This window comes from Diadema antillarum, unplaced genomic scaffold (assembly GCF_040938485.1).
Source record: "Diadema antillarum isolate AM-2024a unplaced genomic scaffold, OU_Dant_1.0 seq00000468_RagTag, whole genome shotgun sequence".
NCBI classification, from domain to species: Eukaryota; Metazoa; Echinodermata; class Echinoidea; order Diadematoida; family Diadematidae; genus Diadema; species Diadema antillarum.
In genome coordinates, this window is record NW_027271438.1 from 42,914 (window position 1) to 67,154 (window position 24,241).

Here is a 24,241-nt window from a genome sequence, read left to right on the forward strand (position 1 = left end):
ATACATGTCCTCTGTACGTCAGTTTTCTCTTCACTTTGACCGTAATGAAGGTCTCAGAAGTTGGGACCTGAGGCAACACTGATGCCAGCTGTTCCGGTTCAATGGGAACATTTACTACGCACCCATGAATTGCTTTTTGTCGGCCACGTGGAAGAGCTAGTATTTTCATAAATGGGATTCGTCTTGCAACAAAAACACTTTCAAGAGAGTTGAGCTCTGCTAGTTGCTGGGGAATCTCATCCAGTTGCAGGCCGTTAGCTACAGCAAGTGGTGGCATCTTCTTTGCTTTCACTGACTGATGACATGACATGCACACATACTCTTTACCCATCAAATGATATTTTGCCTGTTCTCAAGTTTGACTCTGGAAAAGTAGTGCTCTTGTATATCTTGACAGATGTTCTATACAGAAGTCTGTTGCATATAGTGCAAATAAAACATGGACCACTTCTAATTTCTCTTTTAAAGTTGATGACCGATTTTTCAAAATCACATCTTTTCATTTTTTGTGCCTTTCGTTCTCTTTCATTTCTTGCTAGCCTGACTTCAGAGGACTCCCGCTTCCTATTCTGTGCTTCTCGTTCTCTTTCATTTCTGCTTTGTCTGACATCTACTGATTCCCTTTTTCTTTCTTTTTGGTTCCCTCTCTCTTTCATTTCTTGCTAGCCTGACTTCAGACGACTCCCGCTTCCTCTTTTGTGCCTTTTGTTCTCTTTCATTTCTTGCTAGCCCTGACTTCGGAGGACTCCCGTTTCCTATTCTGTGCCTCTCGTTCTCTTTCATTTCTGCTTTGTCTGACATCTACTGATTCCCTTTTCTTTCTTTTTGGTTCCCTCAAGCTCTCTTTCATTTCTTGCTAGCCTGACTTCAGAGGACTTCCGCTTCCTATTCTGTGCTTCTCGTTCTCTTTCATTTCTGCTTTGTCTGACATCTACTGATTCCCTTTTCTTTCTTTTTGGTTCCCTCTCTCTTTCATTTCTTGCTATCCGGAACTCTGAAGACTCACGTTTCCTTTTCTGTGTCTCTCGTTCCCATTTGTTTCTTTGTAATCTGTAGCAAGGTTCCTTACGCTGGTTTTCTTTACGTATTCTGTCTCCTTTTTGGCGTCTCAAACGTTCATCTGATGTTTCAAGACTTCTTTTCAATTCAATTCTTTGCCTCTCTCTTGCATTTCTGTCTGTTTCATGTGTCCAGTTCACTGTTATTAAATGTTCTGTGTCTTCTTTTTGCACTGAACTGGTAGTGCTTTCTTTCTGCTTGGATGCTAACTTTGGAATGGTATAACCTTTCAGCCAATCCTGTTTATCGGTCAGATTTGATTGTCTTTGTGTTTGACTGTTCTCTTTCTTCCTTACACAGACAGTCCTGTGGCTTGGCTTCCGTTTATTTTTCTTTGGCATTGTTCTAGTCCATTGATGACCTCACAGCAATATTACCTATAACCGAAACATTACTGAAATCAAGGTCACTGTCACTTTTAGGGGAACCATGAGGGCATTTAAATGAAACAACAAATGCATTCCTGGTTCCTGAAACATGCAAAATATAATAACTCAAAATCTCTTCTACTTCAGAGAAGCTAAACTAAACATTTTTCAACATGCAATGAAAAAGCAGTCTGAAGTAAAAGTGCAAACCAAACTAAGTGAAACACAGAACATCATGCACATAAAACCAGACCATTTAGCCATAATGCATCTAGTTCCTATATGACAATTAGCACCAACAACATTCTTTAATTCTGTGTATACGTAGATGTGCTCATCATGTGCTATACACATCAAAAATACATGTGCAGTAAAAGGCAGACCAGAAGGTGAGATGTGGATTGCAAAAGAAATAGCAGGGATATACAATAAATGCATTATGTTACCGACACCGCGACGAGGACGCATGGTCTATTCAAACCATCTGCATGTACCATCAGGGGGCAAGTGATTATTCTCCTGAATTGTTTTTGAAATTTGTTGTATGACAACATGAGCAAATGTTGAAAATGTGGAATTTGCTTAATGTTACAGAATGGGGTAAATTAGCAAAAAAAAAAAAGTGTTCATGAATTCTTTTAATCAAAGTTTTTATTTTGCTAGATATGGATACTTTAACAATAGGAAACATACGAAAACTGCCATTGAAGATGCAGATAACTTGAATGGTGTCATAACATGAATGGAAAAAGCAAACAAAAAAACAACAAATACCATTACCATGGCAACACCTAAGAAAGAAGATGAGAAAGTAGCCTGCTACGCAAGATTTTTCCAAGATTTACTGCAATAATTTGATGTCACGATGGAAGTAGTTCAATCTGCAAGGGTTTTTTCCAGATTTATTGCTATTAAAATGTTGTCACCATTGCAACACAGTTTCTGACACGTCGAAAAAATATGCGTTGCACTTCTTCGCTCCAAGACCAATGTGTGTGCCACATTTCATGAGCTTCAGTCGAATACAGAGGAAGTAGTTCAATCCGCAAGATCTTTCCTTGATCTTCTGCCATTTAAATGCCGTTACCATGGCAACGCAGCTTCCGACACATCCGAAAAATATGTCTTGCACATCTTCCCACCAAGACTATTGTGTGTGCCACATTTCATAAGCTTTTGTCAAAAACTGAGGAAATAGTTCAATCCACAAGATCTTTCCTTGATCTTCCGCTATTTAATATGCCGTTACCATGGCAATGCAGCTTCCAACACGTCCAAAAAATATGTCTTGCACATCTTCCCACCAAGACCAATGTGTGTGCCACATTTCATGAGCTTCAGTCGAATACAGAGGAAGTAGTTCAATCCGCAAGATCTTTCCTTGATCTTCTGCCATTTATATGCCGTTACCATGGCAACGCAGCTTCCGACACGTCCGAAAAATATGTCTTCCACATCTTCCCACCAAGATCAAGGTGTGTGCCACATTTCATAAGCTTTGGTCAAAAAACTGAGGAAGTAGTTAAATCCGCAAGATCTTTCCTTGATCTTCTGCCATTAATATGCCGTTACCATGGCAACGTACTTTCGGGTACTGTCGAAAAATGCGTCTTGCACATCTACAACCAAAGGCACACATCTGTACCAAGTTTCATGGAAATTGGGCAAAAACTGAGGAAGTAGTTTGCAACACAAATTTTCCATCATTTTGGCTCATAATATGTGAGCTGTTACCATGGCAACATACTTTTTGTCACTGTCAAGAAATGTGTCATGCTGACCTATATCCTAAGACAAACATTCAATATGAATTCCATGAGAATTGGAAGAACACTGATGAAGCAGTTTTGCCATGAAGCATTTTGCCCTATATTTTACCAATAACATGCCGTTACCATGGCAACGCACTTTTTGCCACTGCGGAAATATGTGTCTTGCACATTAACATATTCAGATGAACATCTGTACCTAATTTCATAAAAATTGATCAAAAACTGTGGGAGGAGTTCGCGACGCAAGATTTGTACCCATCTTTGCCCATAATATGCCGTTACCATGGCAACGTACTTTTGGGTACTGTCAAAAAATACGTCTTGCACATCTACAACCCAAGGCACACATCTGTGCCAAGTTTTATGGGAATCGGTTGAAAACTGAGGAAGTAGTTCGCGACGCAAGATTTGCAACGGACTGACCGCCCGACTGCCCGACCGACTGCCCGACCGACCCGCTCCGACCGTCCGCTGATTCCTATATACCCCCTTCAAACTTCGTTTGGCGGGGGGTATAATTAGCCATGACTGTTTTCAGCGAGAAAGATCATGTGCGGGGGGGGGGGGGGGGAGGGGGGGGGGTGTACAGTGTTTTGCTTCAGTTTTGCTTCAGTGTGATGCGTATATCTGTTCTATAATACTACTTCTATAGGAAAGGAAATTAGCCATGACTCTTTTCAGCTGAATAGGAGCAGTATGGTGGGGGGGGGGGGGGGGGGTGGCAAATCTGGACGACTGTGTAAAGCCCCGCACAGGATGAAGTAACTGGGTTTTGTGTTTCGGGTATCAGCAGCTATTGTGTACTAATTCCATTGCAAATTAGAAATTAGTCATGACTCTTTTCAGCTCTTTAAAAAAATCATATGAGGTGTCATTTCTGGGCTACTGCATCCTATCCATAGGGCCACGTACAGGATAGCATGACTTGCTTTGGTGTTTGTAACATCTCCGTTCAGTACTATTTCCATTGCAAAAGAAATTTGTCAAGACCCTTTTCAGCTGATTAACAGCATATGAGTGGGGGCACTGTGGGGCATTGTCTGGGGCCCCGTACAGGATAAAATAACTGGCTTCGGTGTTTTGGATATCTCTGATGGGTACTTCTTCCAATGCAAAAGAAATTAGCCATAACCCTTTTCAGCTCATAAATCAAATCATATGGGGGGGGGGCACTTTGGGGCTACTGTCTGGGGCCCCGTACAGGATAAAATAACTGGCTTTGGTGTTTTGAGGTGTCTCTGTTGTGTACATGTACTACTTCCATTGCAAAAGAGATTAGCTGTGACCCTTTTCAGCTGAATAACACCATATGGGTGGGGGCCCTTTGGGGCTACTGTCTGGGGCCCCTTACAGGATATAATGACTGGCTATGCTGTTTTCATGATAGGTACACTCAAAGGAACAATATCCACCAACTTTTGTCTGTGACCCCTTCGGCTGAATAAATGCAATTTTTGGGAGATATGACTTGCCAGCAATTCATTTTATTGATCCTTGGCCACATCCTAATATGATGAGACCATCAAACCGTGTGACCCTTTTCAGCTGAATAAAACTTCTGTGCCCCTGGTCTATATACATATAATTCACGAATGAAAAATGTCATTCTTTCAGAACTTTGGTTCAATACATGAGGAAGTGATAGGTGTAAAAAGTATCACGAATATCACCCTGCTGGGTACTTCTCAAGAACACATGACAGTCTACAAAATATACAAAGAGATTTTTGGAAGAAAAATAAAGAACGCATTTCAACCCCTACTTTCTTTTTTGCATCAATTCACAAATATTTCCTTTTCATTCTCTTTCAGTACATGCATATGTGCATTGTAGTTGTTTTTTTCCTTCTTTCTTGTTATGCCAGTGGAAGGTGAATTTCTGTATTCATTTTAACAGACAATAAAGTTCCTTGCATCTTGCTAAGAAGCCCAGAAGAACTTAGGGCAGAGTGGGCACCGCTGCCAACATTGAGCGAGATGATGATGCTACACTGGCTACATCATCACCATCTTCTGCAAAAACACTGAAGACAAAGATGGCAAGAAAAGAGCCACATCTGCATTCAGGAGCACCTACAACTGATGACAGCTCTCCAACAAACACTCAGTCAGCCATAAGTACATTGGACACAATTCTCTCAATCACATTTCAAAACCTCAAAAGAAGAGAAACAAAGTCTAAAGAATACTCTTCGTCACATTGTGCGGCATAATCCAAAACATGTTTTATTTTTCAAGGAATAAGAGAATATTCCATTGAGACTGATGCATGACTACCGACATCAATTCACTCCATATATCCTCTAGCAAATACAGTCATAATTTGTCACTGATGATGACTGTTTATTGTGCATTAGTATTTTGGGATTGTATTTGCTGTACAAGTACTAGGTGTTACAAAAAACATTTCCCACTTTTGATGCTGAACAGCTCAAAAACTATATATCAGATAAATTTGTCATTGATGTGAGTAATAGCTAAATAGTGTACAATTTAGTTGGAGGTGATTTGAATATGAAAACCTTTATCAGTTTCATGAAATCCATAAATAATTTCAAAGTTAGGTTCCAGATCTTGGTCAAATTTTAACCCTCTGTACATAATCTGAACTTTACACAGGAATTGATGATGTGTACTATGTGAGTGTGTACTTACAATAACCCTGAACAATGGGCCTGGATACCACCTGTTCAGAGCTCTGCTCCAAGGCACATGAATGCTTTACTGTAAAACGAGGAATTTTCGCGTGCATATATATATTTTAATTTCGCGAATTTCGCGAGCGCCAAAATTCGCGAAATTAAAATGCACGCGAAAGCTTTTGTCTACACTACATGCATTGAATGCCAGTAGCAATTCGCGAAAATTTCATGCCACAAAAAAGGCTGTCGGCTCCAATTCGCGAAAATTTCATGCCGCGAATGTATCATGTTTTACAGTATTAACTAGAGAAGCACTCTGAGAGTTCATTGACCCTACCTGCCAAAATATCAAAAATCCTTCATAAATTCCCCCAAAATTCTCGGATCACTACCAAAATTTTATTATCTGTTATTTGTATCATTCAAAACCTTTCCTGCAAGTTTCATCAAAATCGGTTAACTACTTTTTGAGTTATGCTGCACAAGGACAAACAAACAAAAGCCAACGGTAACGAAAACATAACCTCCTCCCTTGGCGGAGGTAATTATTCATGATGGATTGCCCTGGGCACTGCTAGTCTGAATTCCTAGCAAAGGGTGAAATGCATGCACATGAAAAAAGTAAGCACATGTTTCCATGTGCTTGCATACACCACATTTCGGAATGAATAAAGACTAGCTATGATAGTGGAATTCCTCATGAATAAATAATGGAGCATTCAAATCCTGGTTATCGTCCAGGACCATTGTCTGGGTGTTAACTACACACTCCCATACACACCAATTGACTTTTGTGCAAAGTTAAAGTTTTTTACAGAGGGTTGAAAATAGAGCAAAATCTGAAACCTAACTGAAAAATTAATGTTTAATTGAATGAAACTGAATTATGCTGTCATTTTAAAATTACCTCCAACAAAATTGTACACTGTGTTCCTTTCTCTACCGTCTCCACTAGTGCAACTTCAACTTCTAGCCCATTACTGTCCCCCACTCTTCACTTTTTGCCCTCCTCACAACCCCCATATGTCGCTTCCCTTTTCATTTCTCCTCTTTCTAGGCTCTTCTGCCAAACAACGATCCGGTTAAGGACTACATACATATGGTGTCACCGCAAATCTTTCTCCCTCAGAATTGTACACTGTCTAGCTATTGCTTCATATCAATGTCAGTGTTATCTGATATATAGTTTTTGAACTATTAAGGATCAAAAGTAGGAAATATTTTTTGTAACTCTTAGTATTAGACAGTTTTTTGTATTTATATGTATGCATGTCTTTTATGTATAATTGTGAGCAATTCAGCTATTTCATTGCTGCAAGTCACAATTTCAATAAACTATGAGTAATGATAATAATAATAATAATAATAATAATAATAACAATAAAAATGATACTAATAACAATAATAATGATAATAATTGTTCAATCATTACAAATGATGTATCATTAAATGTAGAGGGAAGTATAGTATACATTTAAATAAGAAAGATGAATATCAAGTACAATGAATTACGAGTAGTGAATAGAAAGATATCAACACTCAAGCTGATTTGCAGAACTTATTTTGTAATGTTAAGTTATTTCTTGTATACAGTGATGAAATGAACTTTGTTTTCCTTTACTTTTCACTGTACTTTTAACCTTAGTTATGTTTGGCTGTAGTCTTCTTTGATTCATTTTAATGTGTTTGAAAGTTTGTGTTATTCAATCTTGTAATATTTATTTCTATTTCCATCATCATTTCTCATTATTATTATCATTATCATCATTATTGCTGTATAAGATAACGTTCAGGCATTCTATGGGCAAACAACATTTATGCTGAATTGAATGTCACAAATACCGTAGACTGCCAAAAAGTAGCACAAAAAAGTATAATTTCAAAGAATTCAAAGTTTCACGAAAAGTAAGGCATGGCTGTATAACTTGCATCGTAAGTGTGCGATGACTTACTTGTTCTTAAGTGAACCTGATTTCTGAAAACTTTGGCATTGTTTATATAAACCTTGTATTATTTGAACTTAGAATTTATGTATTTTTTTTTTGAAATATATTTCCCTTTGTCGTTATTTAAAAACTAAAGAGAATAATCTTTATTATCATCTTCACAACATCCTTACCAAGTTTTGAATTTGTGAAAGTCTGTATCACGCACTCTCCTTTCACTGACAAAGCTAACTTTGAGGCATGCGATGGGGGCGTAATAGGGCCTATCTGTTGAATATAATTTGGTGTGATGTTCATATTTGAAGGTTTGTGAATCCGAAAATGTTAAGGTGGTGTGTGCATCAAACCTTTGGAATTGAGGACCTTGATTATCTGGCCATCAATAACTGTATTCAGATTCTCTGTTATTGGACGTTAACTGGCTGACTTTTTAATGTTTTTGTGTATGTTCAGTGCCAAACCTCACTCCAAACAATCACAACCATTATCGTGCAATTTATGTCAATGACTGGTGGCACGCTTGTCACTGGCACTGAGTGCCCAGCAGTGGTTACAGTAGAATGCAGAGTCACAATATCAATCTCATTGTCAGTCAATATGAATCAAACAAACAGTATATGAAGGGACATGAGAGGATATTTTACTTATATTTTGCTTTATTTCAATATCAAATGAAGTATGAAACATGATAATGACATTCAGATAATCATAATACAGTCATGTATCAATAAATTGGTAATAACATGTGTATAATACCCCTAGCATGATATGCTAGAAAGTGCTGTATTTGAGCATACATGATGTATCCAGCCTATCCGTCTAAATTGATTATCCGGAGGTCCGCCGGTCTTGACGTGGTTGGATAATTGAGGTCCTACTGTACATACCTTAGTTCATTTTAGGAATAACTGAAGTTTCATTTTTGGATTCAAAATGATGAATTGTAACCATAATGTAACATGTAGGCCTACTGAAGACTGCTGATAGACAGCACAGGAACCCAGAAGTGCTCAATGACTAATTTCACCTATACTTAATGTGAGGGTTGCTGTTGAAAGAAAAATGACCTTGTTTTATAAAGCTTAAGCCATAAAACAAAAAATTAAGACTTTCTATCATGTTATGTTGTCAGGAAAATATATCCCTAAAGGTGTAAAGCAACTAAAGGTAAAATTTCACTTTCATTAACTCTGAATTATTTAGGATGAACACAACCATCAGCGTACATGTAACTCGTTTCTAATGAATGGTGTATGTACAAATGATGCACACATCCCCACAAGCGTTCAATAAAACAAAACATAGTGAATATCTTGATGTATTAACACTCATTGATTAAAAAAAGAAAGAAATTTGGATATGATATATTATATTTTTTCCCGCCCAATTTCATCAGATTTGCATTCGATTTAATGATGTGCTCATTCAAGTTCGAGTGAATTTGAAAGATTACTGAGATCGACATCCAAAAAGGTATCTAGTTCATTCAATCTAATTTCATCAGCATGCGATTTCATGAGTTTCTCACACAAGGGTGTAAAAAGGGCCAAGTGCAATGCATTCAAATTCGCATCAGCACTGCCATGGAGAGCGTTAAGGTATTCAAATTCACAGTAAGGCAAACAATTACAAAGTATGGGAAGTCATTTTTGTTGTTGCTTTTATTCTTTGGTAGTTACTCAGCAGTTTGAAACTGTATATACCTTAAAATGTGATTTTTCACTCATAAATTGTACTATAGCTAATAACTTGTATAACCCCACTTTCAAACACATACATTTACACTTTATTCATACACAATTTTAGCCGCTGCTACATTACAGAGTATGCGTTAACATCTCGAATACAGACAGAATTAGTGCATGAAGCATCACCTCGACAACCAGCAAAACTGGCGATATAACCCTTTGGTGAAATAGGTCTATTTACAGCTGCTGATCTGGTTGCGGCAACTTACGGTATGGACATGGGGAACTACGGAATGGAATCAAAATGGATCAATATGGATTTCGATGGGTAGGACCCCTAAGATAATTATATAATATTGGATGGCCTTGAGATTAATACAAGGAAATATTGGACAAGCTATGCACAAATATTGGACGAGTCCAATATTTTGCTTAGCGAGTCCAATGTTTCCTTGTATTAATCAAAAATAAGACATCCAATATTATCATTATTATCCTACAGAGGATTTTAGCATTTTACTGTACACCTACCCTTTCTGTCTCCGAGTGCTGGCCCGACCAGACGCTGTTGGTACGCCGTGCGACTACAGCGACTGGGCTGTGGTTAGGTCTCCTACTGTACTTGATCCTTACATGAGGTATGGTACACTCTTCAGTGCAAGTTAATCTACTTCATTCCCTGATAAAACAGTGATCTATGTATCCATGGTAGCCGTCATGTTATTGTTAGGCCGAGATCTAGCTGATTTTGACCAGAATTAGATGTTCTTGTATCCGAGATCTGAGACACAATTTACGTCAAATCTACCGTAGATCGTGAAAGGTAGTGCTGTAGTCCTATGGCCTACTACTGTACTTATATAACGTACCGACCGCAGTACGGTACAAACATGCATGCAAATGTAAGCGGCGGCGGCCGGCTACATGTATGTACAGTATTTGTATATCGCGCGGCGCGCGGGCTATCTAGCAGTACAGTAGCACTGAGCTGATCAATCGTGGCCTACACAAAAAAAAATAAAAAATAAAAAAAATGCAACTTGTTTTCATCAAACCTAAATTTAATTTCCTGGGGTGGTATTCTGAGGTCGTAATTAAGTCTGTAATTAACTTCGTGATTAAGTTGTGAAGTTAATAGGCCCTTAATCATGGGCAAAATCGGTATTCTGAGGACGTAATTAAGGTATGATTAAGTCCCCAGTAATTATCTCAGGTCCCTCCCATCTAATTGTTATTCCATCCAATCAGACGCGTTGTTAGAAGCCAAAATGATGATTACACGCGCAAATATGCCCTCAATGCGCGCTCCTGCACGCCCCCTGTAATTACAACCCAAGAGCTCCGCGCGCACACTCCGGTATTTGATTACAACCCCTCACCTACGCATGCGAAGATCTCAACCTCTTTGCTCACATAAAATGACAAAATTCCTGGAAGATCGGCTATTTCTTTTTTTCTCTGAATTCTATGGATACCATGATAACAAGATTCAACCACTCCTCGGTTACCGAAGACGGTAAACATCGTTGTGCCAGAGAAAACACGATGTAATGCGTGATATCGGAGTAGTTAATGACTGCACTCTTTGGTATCATTAAGTTTTCCATTAACTTTCATACTTAATTACAACCTCAGAATACAGATTCGTAATTAACTCTGTGATTAAGTCCTCTCAGAGGTGCACGCGCATTGATACGCGCAAACGCGTAGGTCCTTCCCGCCAAAACGCTTGTTGCTATGGTAGTTAATATACCCCCTACTTAATCATGCTCTCAGAATACCAATTTGGTAATTAAGTGCTAATCAGACACTTAATAAGCTCTCAGAATACGGCCCCTGGTATGAAAGTGATATTTTGAAAAATTGTATGCAAAACAATTTCAACTAATTGATATATGAAATTTGTTTGTATAAATACAGAATTTTAGAAGAAACAATATTTTAGTTAATTTGTGATTGACCAATCACATACGTTTTTACTTCATATTTCAGGTCATCTCGTATATATCCCAGCCAATCACGGTGCAGTTTATAAAAAACTTTGGGGAATCCCCCTCTTGCCGTCCAATATTTTAAATATTGGTCGCCTCGGCAAAAAAAATATTGGTCGAGTTCAACAAACTTTCTAAGTGGGTCGGAGGTTATGAGGTGCGTCGACAAAATAACACTTGTATTTGGGCTCTAAAAATCCTCTGTATGGATAATAATCTGGGATATTGCTATTTCCTAAATGTTACATCCATACTGTTAGAGATGAATTGAAAGCGAAAGAAACATTGACAGGAAAGAAATACATACAATACAATTAAGATGATTAAATGAGACTTTGAAATGAAAATGAAATTGTATCATCTAATGTGACAGTGCAAACAAAAAAAAAAGGCCCGTAGAGGTTGTGTATGTTAATTGAATTGGAACGTTCAAAGTGAGAAGTTGTGATCCTATAAATGAAATTGAAACTGGTAATTGGCACGAATTCGAACATCTATCCAGCTGGCGCAAAATTGAATGCCAACTTTTGAGTCGTTAAATTGAATGAATTTCTCTCTAAATTGAATGAAATAAAATCTAACAGGAATGACATGAAATGAAATTGAATACTCAAAGTATTAAAATGAACAGTGAGAGTAGAGCAGAGACCAAAATCGCTTGAATTTGAATGGCTTTTCATTAATTCGAATGCAAATCTGATGAAATTGGGTAGGAAAACCTATAATACAATGTATTTCAGTAAAATTCTAGAGACATTTTCTGTACTCGGTCAATAACATTTATGACAATATTGATACTGTTATAAAAAAAAAAAGCATAACATTGAAAAGTAAAATACACATTCTGTTGAAATTATCAAGCGTGCGTGTATGTGTGTGTGTATGTGTGTGTGTGCGTGTGTGTGTGTGTGGGGGGGGGGGGATGAAGTTGTGTATTGACAGGCTATCTCTTCATTTTCAGATGTGGGAGAAGTGTATCTCCTCCCCGAGCACCTACAGTTGTATATTTAAACTGGTGAATGCAACTCTTGACACTATCATGACTCGCGCAGCCACAACCAAAGCACTACTCATCTTCCACTCTCATACAAGTGAGTTGACCTGTTTGGGTCGAGATTGTGTAGAGATCGTGTAGATGTTGAGTTGGTCTAGATGGTCCAGTACAGATTGTATAAAGATCGTATATGGATTGGTGGGATCGAGTAGAAATCAAAGTCGGTGTCAAGGATACATCATGCAGAAGTCATGTATGGTCAGATGTGGGTTGTAAAAGGTTGAGTAGAGGTCAGAAAACACTCCTGTTTAATAACCATTAAGCATTTGGTTGAGATTCGTCAAGGAAAATGAAGCGATCGGGCTTGATCGGCTCGATCAAGTTGATCTGATGGGCAGTTTGAACCCACCTTTACCTAATTGACTGTCAGGTAAACCCAAAAATAAACTGCGACAATAATCCAATCTACTTGTGACAAATGCACGGATGATTTTGTTCAGCACTTTGATGTGTCAAATGCTTTTGAATCTGTGTTATACTGAATGATTGGTTAAATGAAATCTTGCATACATCAAAGACGTGTCTGACAAAAGTTAGGCGAAAGTCTATAAACCAAACCCCCACGTTTCTTGCACATTCAGCAAGAAAATATTAGCATCAACAACTTTTATGGTTCCATTACATAATTTCTAAAACTTGCTGTGGAGTGCTGCATATAAAAAATTTAGTTTTCTTATCACTGTGTATAAGACTGAGCACTGGATAATAACATTTGTGATGATGCATGATACATTGCTTTCTAATGAACACAGAGTGATTCTCATCTGCTGCATTGGGTGAAAAAGATACAACGTATGTACATTTGTGTATCATCTGCACAGTTATGACACGTCACTTCTGGGAAGTTATGTTAGATTTCCTGGAACTGTAATGATGTTTATGGTACATTTATAGTTTTGCACATGATTCATCAATCACCCAGCAAAAGAAAGCTTATTTCTTTGCTTTGTAAATACTAATTTTTTGACTTGTTAATATGATCATATTTTCTGCACAAATTCATAATTGATCTACTATCAATATGGAAATGATTGAAAATCATTCACCTTGTTCAAATTAAAGCAAATATTAAGCACATGAAATTTCAAAACCCTGGCACTCATAATGTTAATAAACATGTTTAAGCTAAAATACATTTCCAGATTTAGAATTTACTCCCAAATGCTTCTACAACAGCAAACTTCTGCTCATTATCATAACTCCATACTACCTTGTGCATTTCCCACAACAAAATACACACTATGTGTGGGTGGGGTATAATTAGGTACATGCTGACATACAGTTCAAAAGCAGAATGGCTGATTAATAAAGTACTCAATAGTGGAGTTCTCAACATACCACAGAGACCCAAACCAATCTCACTAGAAAACATCATGCAGACATCAAGGTAAAACATATCATTTACTACTACATCTGCTTTGTAAAATGCAACGTAGGCCAAAGTCCAGGGCCCCATTTCATAAAAGATGTTGGGATAGCAAATCTTGCTGGGATGGCAACTTCTATTAGTAACAGCCAATCAGAGAGCTGCATTCTTGTCATTACCATGACAATTGCCATCCCAGCAAGAGTTGCTATCATGTCAACTTTTTATGAAATGGGGCCCAGAAGGATACTGTATCTGCGTATATATATATATATATATATATATATATATATACATATATAACTAGAAATGTTGCTATGGCGACTGATGCCTCCGCCATAATGCATGCTTCTCCCAATAGGTGTATAGTACAATGTCTTCACAATGTGTAATGACAGTTTCACATACCTGGCAAAATACTGAAATGACAGGTTTGTCAGAAATATCTTGATTGCTCACTTTCCTTGAACTAGGTTTGCTAAAATTGTCTAAGAGTGCAGGTACATGTATTTGGGAAATTGAAGATTTTTACTTGACTCTGACTGACCCTTTAATAAGTTTATGCATCAATGAGTAATTTTCAAGGTATGAAGAAAGAGTGCAATTACAGCACAAAAAATGTTTTTTTTTTTGCATTTAAACCTGGTCTTTGACCCTTAACCTTTGACCTTCTGGCTGGAAATTTCCCAGAGAATCTCCATTAGGTAATACATGTATATATTAAGTTTTAAAACTAATAATGCAAGCATTGCATATATACTAGAATATGAGGGAAATAGTAAAATTTTGAGGAGTTGACCTTGACCTTTGACCCATGACTCTTGACCCATGACCCCTAAATTCCCTAGATAATCCTTGCCAGTCAGTACATGCATATGTACCAAGTTCCATGAAGATGTATTGCACCATTTGCGAGGAAAGTGAAATTGTACCATTTTCACCTAACCTTTGACCTTTTGACCTTTGACCTTACGACATGAAACTCTCTCTGGAGGATCTTTACGCAGTAGAACATATCTACACTAAGTTTCAAGAAAATACCTCTGGGCATTGCATGGATATGGGGGAAAAGTAAAATTTTTAGCATTTGACCTTGACCTTTTGCCAATGTCACTAAAATCTACTCAACTAATTGCCCCATCATACATCATCCTTGGACCAGATTTGGTGAAAGCTGTTACATCCAGTTTTGACTTATCACATAAACAGATAAATTTTAGGATTTGACCTTGATCTTTGACCTTTGACCTCTGTCCGATTTCACTAAAAAACTATTAAAGTAATTGTATCATCACACATTATACTCGGACAAAGTTTGGTGAAATTTGCTCGATCCAGTCTTGAGTTATCGTGTAAACGGATACAATTTCATGATTTGACCTTGACCTTTGACCTCTGGCCTTAGGCCAATTTCACCCAAAATCTAATCAACTAATTGCCCCATCATACTTTATACCTGGACCAAGTTTGGTAAAATTCCAGTCAATATTACTCAAGTTATTGCGTAAACGAACGCGGACGGACGGACGTACAGATGTACGGACGTACAGACGTACAGACGTACGGACGTACGGACGGACAACCTGAAAACATAATGCCTCCGGTACCACTTCGTGGCGGAGACATAAAAATACACATTTTCCATATTTCAAAAGAATGAATCATAGAGATATCAATTGCTATCAATGCCAATTTTCTCCGCTTACAATTGGTTGTTTCAGATTTGGCTTAATGAGAGTCACTGCTTACCTACCTTCATCCAATTGCAATGAGTTCTTCAAATCTGAACACATTAAATAGCAAACTCTCCTGTAAAGACTTCACACTGGAGTAATGCTTGTGCCATTATCATGTTGCATCACATGTCTTAGTTGCACATCACAGGGTTAGAAACATGGTACCTGCATTAAGCATCCCACGGATGCATGGTATGTGTGGAGGATGGAAAGTGTCCTGGCAAAAAAAAAAAAGAGAGAGAGAGAGAAAAAAAAAACACAGAACAAACAACAACAACTAAATAAGATCTTAGCTATAGATGATCAATAGTATGAGTGTTTGTTTGTTTTTTACATTTCATGTCTTGAGATGTTGCAAATTGGCAACACTCTATCAAAGCTTGTAGTAAAGTCCCAGAATGTATCAGCAGTCGTAGGCAAGGTTTGGTCTCAGCCATTTCTCCACCTCACTCACATCCATCTGCTTGCGCTCTGCATAGTCCTCCACCTGTTTAATCACCAAGAGATATGTCTTGCAGTGAGAATTACACATGATTGTTATCACAACGGAACTTGGGATATCTGTCTACACACGCATAACTATACAATATCATATAAACATGGTTTCACTTTCTTGTTTGTTTGGGTTTTGAGGGGGGTGGGGAGATTGAGAGACTTTCAATTACAGCTTTAAAAAGTGCACAGCCAGTCAACCTGTTGACCACAGAATCATTTGAATCCTTACAGTAAACCCAAACCCAAAGAGAAATGTGGATTGAGCGAAAGCAACAACATTAGTGGAACACATCAGTGAAAGTTTGAGGAAAATCGGACAATCACTGCAAAAGTTATGAATTCTTAAAGTTTTGGTGTTGAAACCACTAGATGAGGAGACTACTAGAGGTTATGATGTCACGTGTGGACAACAATATAAAGAAAATATAAAGGGAATTCCACAATAAGAGACCTGGGGGTCTTGCGCTCACCTGAGTATCACAAGTTCACCTTTCACGCAGTTACTTATCTAAATTACACACAGCTCTACCAAAATATGACCAGGCATTCTCAAGTAGAAGATGGAAATGTACAATTAGGGCCCAAATTTTGACCCTCCCTCATACTATCAATTTTAGCTCCATCACTTGTGGTTCTAGCGAAGAAGATTTTTTTTTAAAAGATTCCTTAATGGGGGGGGGGGGGGGGGGCCCCTTGGTGGGGCATGGTGCCCATTTGAACAAATTGAGATCCTAACCCCCTAGGGATGCTACCTGCCAAGTTTGGTGAAAATCCATCATGAGGTTTTCAAGAGGAAGATGAAAATGTACAATTTAGGCCCCAATTTTGACCTCCCCACCTCTCCCCCTGCCCCCAAGTGGGGGACGCCTGGATCTGCTATGAACAAACTTGAAACTACAGTCATTAATGTACTAACTCATAGTATTAATAGAAGCTGCATCACTTCTGATTCTAGAGAAGATTGTTAAAGATTCCTTATTGGGCGGTTTGGGCCCCTTGGAGCCCTCCAGGTGGGACAGGGTGCCATTTTGAACAAATTGAGACCATATGCCCCTAGAAATGCTACCTGCCAAGTTTGGTGAAAATGGGTCATGGGGTTATCAAGAAAAAGATGAAAATGTACAATTTAGGCCTTAGGACCCCTCCCCACCCCCTCCCCTCGGTCCCAAGGGGGGCACCCCTGATTTCGCCATGAGCAAACTTGAAACTACAGTCATCAATGTACTATCTCATTGTATTAACTTAGCTCTATCACTTCTGGTTCTAGAGAAGAAGATTTTTAAAGATTCCTTTTTTTTTGGGGGGGGGGGGGGGGGGTTGCCCCCCCCCCCCCTTCCCAGTGGGGCATGGTGCCCATTTTAAGAATTGAGATCCTAACCCCCTAGGGATGCTACCTGCCAAGTTTGGTGAAAATCGGTCTTGGGGTTGTCAAGAAGAAGATGAAAATGTAAAAAGTTTACGCACGCCGGACAACGCACGCCGGAAGGAGAACGATCGCAATAGCTCACTTGAGCCTTCGGGTCAGGTGAGCTAAAAAAAAAAAAATCACTTTTCTGGCATAATGAAAGAGCACTTGACTAACCGCTTTCAGAAAGCAGGGGGAATGATTGCTACCCTCAACATATGTCAGTATCGAGTTGATGGAATGTGTAATTTTCATGAAAAAGGAATTTTTGTAGAATTCCCTTTATATTTTCTTTGTTGTCCAGACATACGTAATAACCTCTATTAGTCTCCTCATCCTGCGGTTCCAACACCAAAACTTTAAAAAATCATAACTGTTGCATCTATTGTCTGATTTTCCTCAAACTTTCACTGATGTGTTCTACAATGTTGCTGCTTTCACTCAATCCATATTTCTCTGTGGGTTTGGGTTTGGGTTTCCTTTAAGGCCTTACACTGGATGCTGAATTTTCAAAATGTATACATGCGGGCCTCCTGTGATTTTCTGCAATAGTAGTCCTGCACACGTACAGGGATAAATGCCCAGTGCCCCGTTTAATCAAAAGATAAAAGTCGATTTTAAATTTCCTTACTACACAGTCTGCCATAGACTTACAGTTGAAATCAACTTCATAATCAATTCTAACTCTTCATAAAACAGGGCCCAGGTATGATTTTCTTGGCTTAAACAGGGGAAAGTTAAACTCTGAAAATTATAATCAATGAAGATTAGGAGGAACTACAGAGATATGCTCCTTTTCTTGCATATAGTCACAATGTACACACACTACATGTGCATGGTATGGATACTCAGTTTGGACAAAAACTGCAATAAATGATACCTTAATCTTTCTGTAAAGTATGCATGCTTCAGTTCCTACCATCAAATCAAAAACAGTTTTGTTATCCTTGTATGTTTAGAAATATGTGCAAATTGAAAAATGATAAAACAGCAAAGAAGGGCCCATGTGAAACAACATTACAAATTAAATCTCTGTTTCAGATATTTCACCTGATCTTTTGTAATCTTGCTGACAGCGAAGTAAAAGGACTTGGGGTGGGCAAAGTAGAGGCCTGAGACCGAGGCAGCGGGGTCCATGGCCAGGGACTCAGTCAGCTTGATACCTGTCTGGCGCTCAATGTCCATTAGCTTCCACATAGTAAGTTTCTCTGTGTGGTCAGGTTGGCTGGGATAACCCGGGGCTGGCCGGATTCCCTGCAGAATGGAAGGAGTAGGAAAATTTAAAGGACAAGTCCACCTTCATAAACATAAGGATTGAGAGAATGTAGCAATATTAGTAGAACACATCATTGAAAGTTTGAGGAAAATCGGACAATCCGTTCAAAAGTTATGAATTTTTGAAGTTTTTGTGCAGTAACCGCTGGATGAGAAGACTACTGCAGTGTATGAATAACTTAGATGTCACATACGTACAACAATATAAGGAAAACAGAAAGAGATTTTCACAAAATTTCATCTTTTGAAAAAAGTACACATTCCCTTGACTCGTTACCGACATATGTTATGGGTAATATTATTCCCCCTGCCCTTAGAAAGAGGCAAGTCAAGTGTTCTTTTGTTATGTGAAAAAAGTGAAAATATGTTAAATTTTCTTTACATTTTCTTTATACTGTTGTACGCATATGACTCATAAGCTATAGTAGTCTCCTCATACAGCGGTTCCAACACAAAAATTTGAAAAATTCATAACTTTTGCATCGATTGTCCAATTTTCCTCAAACTTTCACTGATGTGTTCTACTAATATTGCTGCATTCTCTCAATCCTTATGTTTATGAAGGTGAACTTGTCCTTTAAAGGATGTACATTCCAAATGGCTTGCAATTAAAGAACCAGTTTATATTTCTCCCTGATCAAATTATCTATTTAGTACAGGAAATAGAATTCTATCAGAACAACATAATGAATATGCACAGTTGCACAAGAATCTTTTGAATGTTTCTTTCCTTCATTGATTATTTTCAGCATCTCAAGAATGTCATAAATTAACTGAATCACACAATATCTGCTATTGCATTATTTGGAAACCAATGGTAGTATACAACAAATCAATATCTGCACTATGAACAAAGTGAACATGATAGAGGTACAGATGACTGGACAAAGGGGAAACATTAATAAATGACCACTAGAGATAGTGTGCAGATAAGAAAGAAGATACATGCACACAATTTTAAGACAAGTGTGACTGAGAGGGATATAGAAATAATCATGATATAGGATCTTTTGAGGTGGGATAAGAGCAACAGTGAAGCAATGCATGTATTCATATACAGGTTAAAAGAGACTTGAATATATTCAAAATCTGACGTTACTGATCACTAGTGTGTGCGAAAACTGGAGGCAACACCAGAATAGACATCAGAATAATGAGAGAACTAGTGGGTCTAGCACTAACCTGAGTATCACAAGTGCAAAGGGGGGCAATGGTGTTCATTTGTTTGTTTGATAACCAGAGATGCCAAGTTCAAAAAATTTTTTATGAGTGAGATTTTCATGACTCGGCGTCTCGGCGCACACGAGAGCGAGGGAGCGAAGCAACCAAGCGGGGGGAGGGTGCAGGAGGAGGGTGTTCCCCCTCCAACGGTAGTGGTGCGATCTGGTGCATACTTAAGTGACTATCTTTTACTTATTTTGAAAGACAAAAGGGAAATATATCTTCAATTGCAACTATCACATAATCCTTTGAGCTATATGTCCCGATGCATGAGAAAAATGGGTGCCATGCATGAGATCGTGAGACGGCCCCTAAATGCGTGAGACTTGGTAGCTCTGGATTACAATGGCAATAATAATACCTGCCACATTGTGCAGAAAATTTGACCATACATTTTCAAAAGCAGTGTGGTGAAAATGCAATAGAGTGCCTTTAAATGTGTGAACCACACCTTTAACTTTCGGACACAGTCCAAAATTCCCATGGTTTCTACCCCAGTGCATTCCCTCTGGGGAAATTAAACACAAGATTTGGTTTGCCACACTTTTTATTTTTCTTGATACAGGCTGTACAGACACAGACAAATTATGTAACACCATGCACCCAGAGTAGGGAAAAAGTCCTGAAAATCTTTGATTTACAGAAGTAGGATTGTATAATATACCCATGAATTTTATGGGGTGATGGGTTAATATGACGACACTCATCATGTGACAGGTTCAAGAAGATATACATCGCGAACAGATAGTTCAATCTTTAGTTTACCCTGGTGAATGAGATTCTGTGTGGCTGACTGGTCCAGTGATATAATAAAAAATCAATAATAATGTCTTATTTATCCAGGGATATCCTCTTCAGTGTTGCCACCGCTCTACCAGAGGGCCCTGCCATTATTATTACCTTAGCGTTGCCAGGTACCCATTTATACACCTGGGTGGAGAGGGACATAATGGGTTAAAACATCTTGTCCACAGACGTAAGCACTGGGTGGGAATCAAACTCGGGTCCTCTGATTGGGAGTCAGGAGTCTTATCCACCATGCCACAGCACCCCCCCCCCCCATATGTATGGCTTTAATGGGCCTTGTGAGTCGTAAATATACAAACTTGAAGAGCAAGATGGGGACAGTGAGAGGGAGAGAGTACATTTTAGTAAGAACAAGGGATCCAGGGGTCTTGTGCTCACCTGAGCATTGCAAGTTCACCTTCCACTTATTCTTGCAGACTCTTACCTGAGAACATTGCAAACTTGGAGGGCGGGAGGGGAACAGCTTTATTTGAGAGCTGGGAGCATGGTGCTCATTTGCATATCCATCACACTGGTAAAAACACCTGAAAAATATACTGTCCTTTTGAGAGTTTGATTCTGAAGTAAAAAAAAAAAAGGATGTAAAGCTCTATCACTTCTGATTCTAGAGAATATTTTTGAATAGGCCTATTCCCCAGTTTGGTAGGTTGAGCCCCCTGGGGCTCCCACGGGACTGCTACTTGCCAAGTTTGGTGAAAATCTATCATGTTTTTCAGTAGGAGATGAAAATGTGCGATTTAGGCCCGCATTTGGATCCCTCCCCCTCCCCCTGGCTACAAGGGGGGGGGGGGCACCCCTGGACCTGCAATGAACAAAATTGAAACTACAGTCATCAATGTACTCCTCATAGTATTACTTCACTTTATCACTTCTGGTTCTAAAGGAGAAGGTTTGTAAATATTCCTGAATGGGGGATGGGGGGGGGGGGGAGGGTAGACCCCGAGGGGCTCCCAACGGGAGCATGCTGCCCATTTGAACAAATTGAGATCCTAACCCCCAAGGCATACAACCTGCCAAGTTTGGTGAAAATCCATGAAGGGGTTATCAAGAAGATGAACACGCACAATTTGGACACCTCCCCCGCTATCACCCCCTCCCTACAAAAAAGGGGGGGGGGGCACCCGATTCTGCCATGAACAAATTTGAACTTGAACAAGTCATCAATGTACTAACTCATAGTATTGACTTAGCTCTATGACTTCTGGTTCAAGAGAAGATTTTCAAAGATTCCTCATTTTTTTTGGGGGGGGGGGGGTGGTTGGCCCCCCTGGGGGCCCCAGGTGGGGCATGGTATTCATTTGAATGAATTGAGATCCTATCCCCCTAGGGATGCTACCTGCTAAGTTTGGTGAAAATTCATCATGGGGTTGTCCAGAAGAAGATGAAAATATATAATTTAGGCCCCCATTTGGACCCCTCCCATCCCCCTCGGATCCCCTGGGTGCCAAGTGGGACACCCCTAATTCCGCCAAGAAGACACTTGAAACTACAGTCATGAATGTACCAACTCATAGTTTTATCTTAGCTCTATCACTTCTGGTGCTAGAGAAGAAGGTTTTTAATTTTGGGGAGTTTGGGGCTCCCTGGGGCCTCCAGGTGGGGGTACGGTGCCCATTTGAATAAATGAGATCCTATCCCCCTAGGCACGCTACCTGCAAAGTTTGGTGAAAATTGGTCATGTGTTTTCAGATGGTTTTCAGAAGATGAAAATGTAAAAAGTTCACGCACGACGGATGACAGACGTAGAGTGATCGCAATACAAACACTATCTCACTTGAGCCTTGGCTCAGGTGAGCTTAAAAGGTCCCAAGAATGCTCGGGCTTCACTATAGGAATATAAAAAATGTGTGGATTTGTAAAGAGCCTTTCATTTTGGGAAGTTGTCAACGTGTCTCCCCCTCCCCCACCTTGGGCATTTTACTCCAGGTGGCCCCCAGGTGGGGAATGGTGCCCATTTGTACAAATTTATATTATGTATAAGCGTTAATACCTGCCAACTTTGTGAAAATTTGACGTGTTCTCAAGAAGAAGATGAAAATGTACAATTTACATCCCAACTTGGACCCCCTCCCCAGACTCAAAGGGGGTAACTAGAGTCATTAGTGGGCCCATCAAGGGGCCTCCCAGGGGAACAGGGTGCCCATTCGAACAAATTGCGATCCATTCCCCTGGGGATGCTACCTTCCAAGGTTAATAAAAATCCATCAAGGGGTGTTAAGGAAGATGAAAATGTAAAGTTTAGGCCCCAATTTGGAACATGCCCCTCTTAGAAGGGGGGGGGGGGTGTGGGCCACCCTGCCGTGAACAAACTTGAAACTGCAGTCATCAATGTAGTAACTCATAGTATCAACTTGGCTGTTTCACTGTTGTTTCTAGAGAAAAAGATTTTTAAAGATTTCGTAATTCTCGGAGGTTTGGGCCCCCTGAGGTGTGGGGCATGGTGCCCATTTTAACAAATTGAGATCCTATCCCCCTAGAGATCATACGACATGCCAAGTTTGGTGAAAATCTGTCTCGGGGATTTCACGAAGATGTAAAAATGTAAAAAGTTGAAGGATGCGGATGACGACGCATGAACAGACCCTGGATGCTGGACGAAGAGTGATTGGAATAGCTCACTTGTGGTGCATGTGCCAAAGTTTTTGCCAAAGGTAGGTGTATGCTGTGTGTGTGAAGGGGTAGAATTTCATCATGTAACATACGTTACCAATGTCAATCTATTTCAAATGCTTTAAGATTGGTGACTACAGTCTATGAATGAGATAATTATGCGTCAAATGTGAAGTATACCATAGGCTGCCATGTTTGTAAATGCTGCCTGCAGATGGGAAGGATGGCCAATGACCTGTATGCTATACAGAACACAGCATGTCCTATTGTGTTAAACCTTATTTCATGTATTGTGATTGTCAAAATCTCTCTTTATTTAGGCGATACGCTATCAGCATATCACCTATTGTGATTGTCAAAATTTCTCTTTTTTTTTTATTAGGTGATACGCTATCAGCGTATCACCTATTGTGATTGTCAAAATTTCTCTTTTTTTTTTATTCTTCTTTCTTTCTGCCACATTTTGTGTCGTCAATATGTCAACAATGACATTACGGAATGACATGACATTTTCAGTCAACATGTCTCATAACAATATCTAGCCACAATAAGGTTTTCATGACAGTAACATATCTATGACGTCATCTAGGCGCCATTTTGTGATTTTCGGACCTTGTCACATGATCGATCATAACTTCATAACTAGATATCATTTCTGTATCATTTTCGGTGGACATAAAGTTCAGGTCACGCTCTATCTTACTTTTTAACGCTAGTTACCCAGGTCATCATTACGTGCGTCAAAATTTTAAAAGGCTCAAAACGACTTCCCAATGGGAAATCTCGAAGTTTCAGACAATTTTAAGC

At 39.1% G+C, this 24,241-nt stretch overlaps 1 protein-coding gene across 1 annotated transcript in view; it reads right to left on the bottom strand.

Annotated features, from left to right (window-relative positions):
• Window positions 1-14,205: 14,205 nt before the first annotated feature.
• The window catches only part of LOC139733309 (methionine synthase-like), a 123,275-nt gene continuing 113,239 nt past the window's right edge, over window positions 14,206-24,241 (bottom strand). The window contains exons 9-10 of the mRNA XM_071644145.1: window positions 18,572-18,775; window positions 14,206-16,108 (exon numbers count right to left, since the gene is read on the bottom strand). Coding sequence (XP_071500246.1) covers window positions 16,025-16,108; window positions 18,572-18,775 — 288 coding nt within the window. The 3' untranslated portion in view covers window positions 14,206-16,024. The remainder of the gene's footprint in view (window positions 16,109-18,571; window positions 18,776-24,241) is intronic.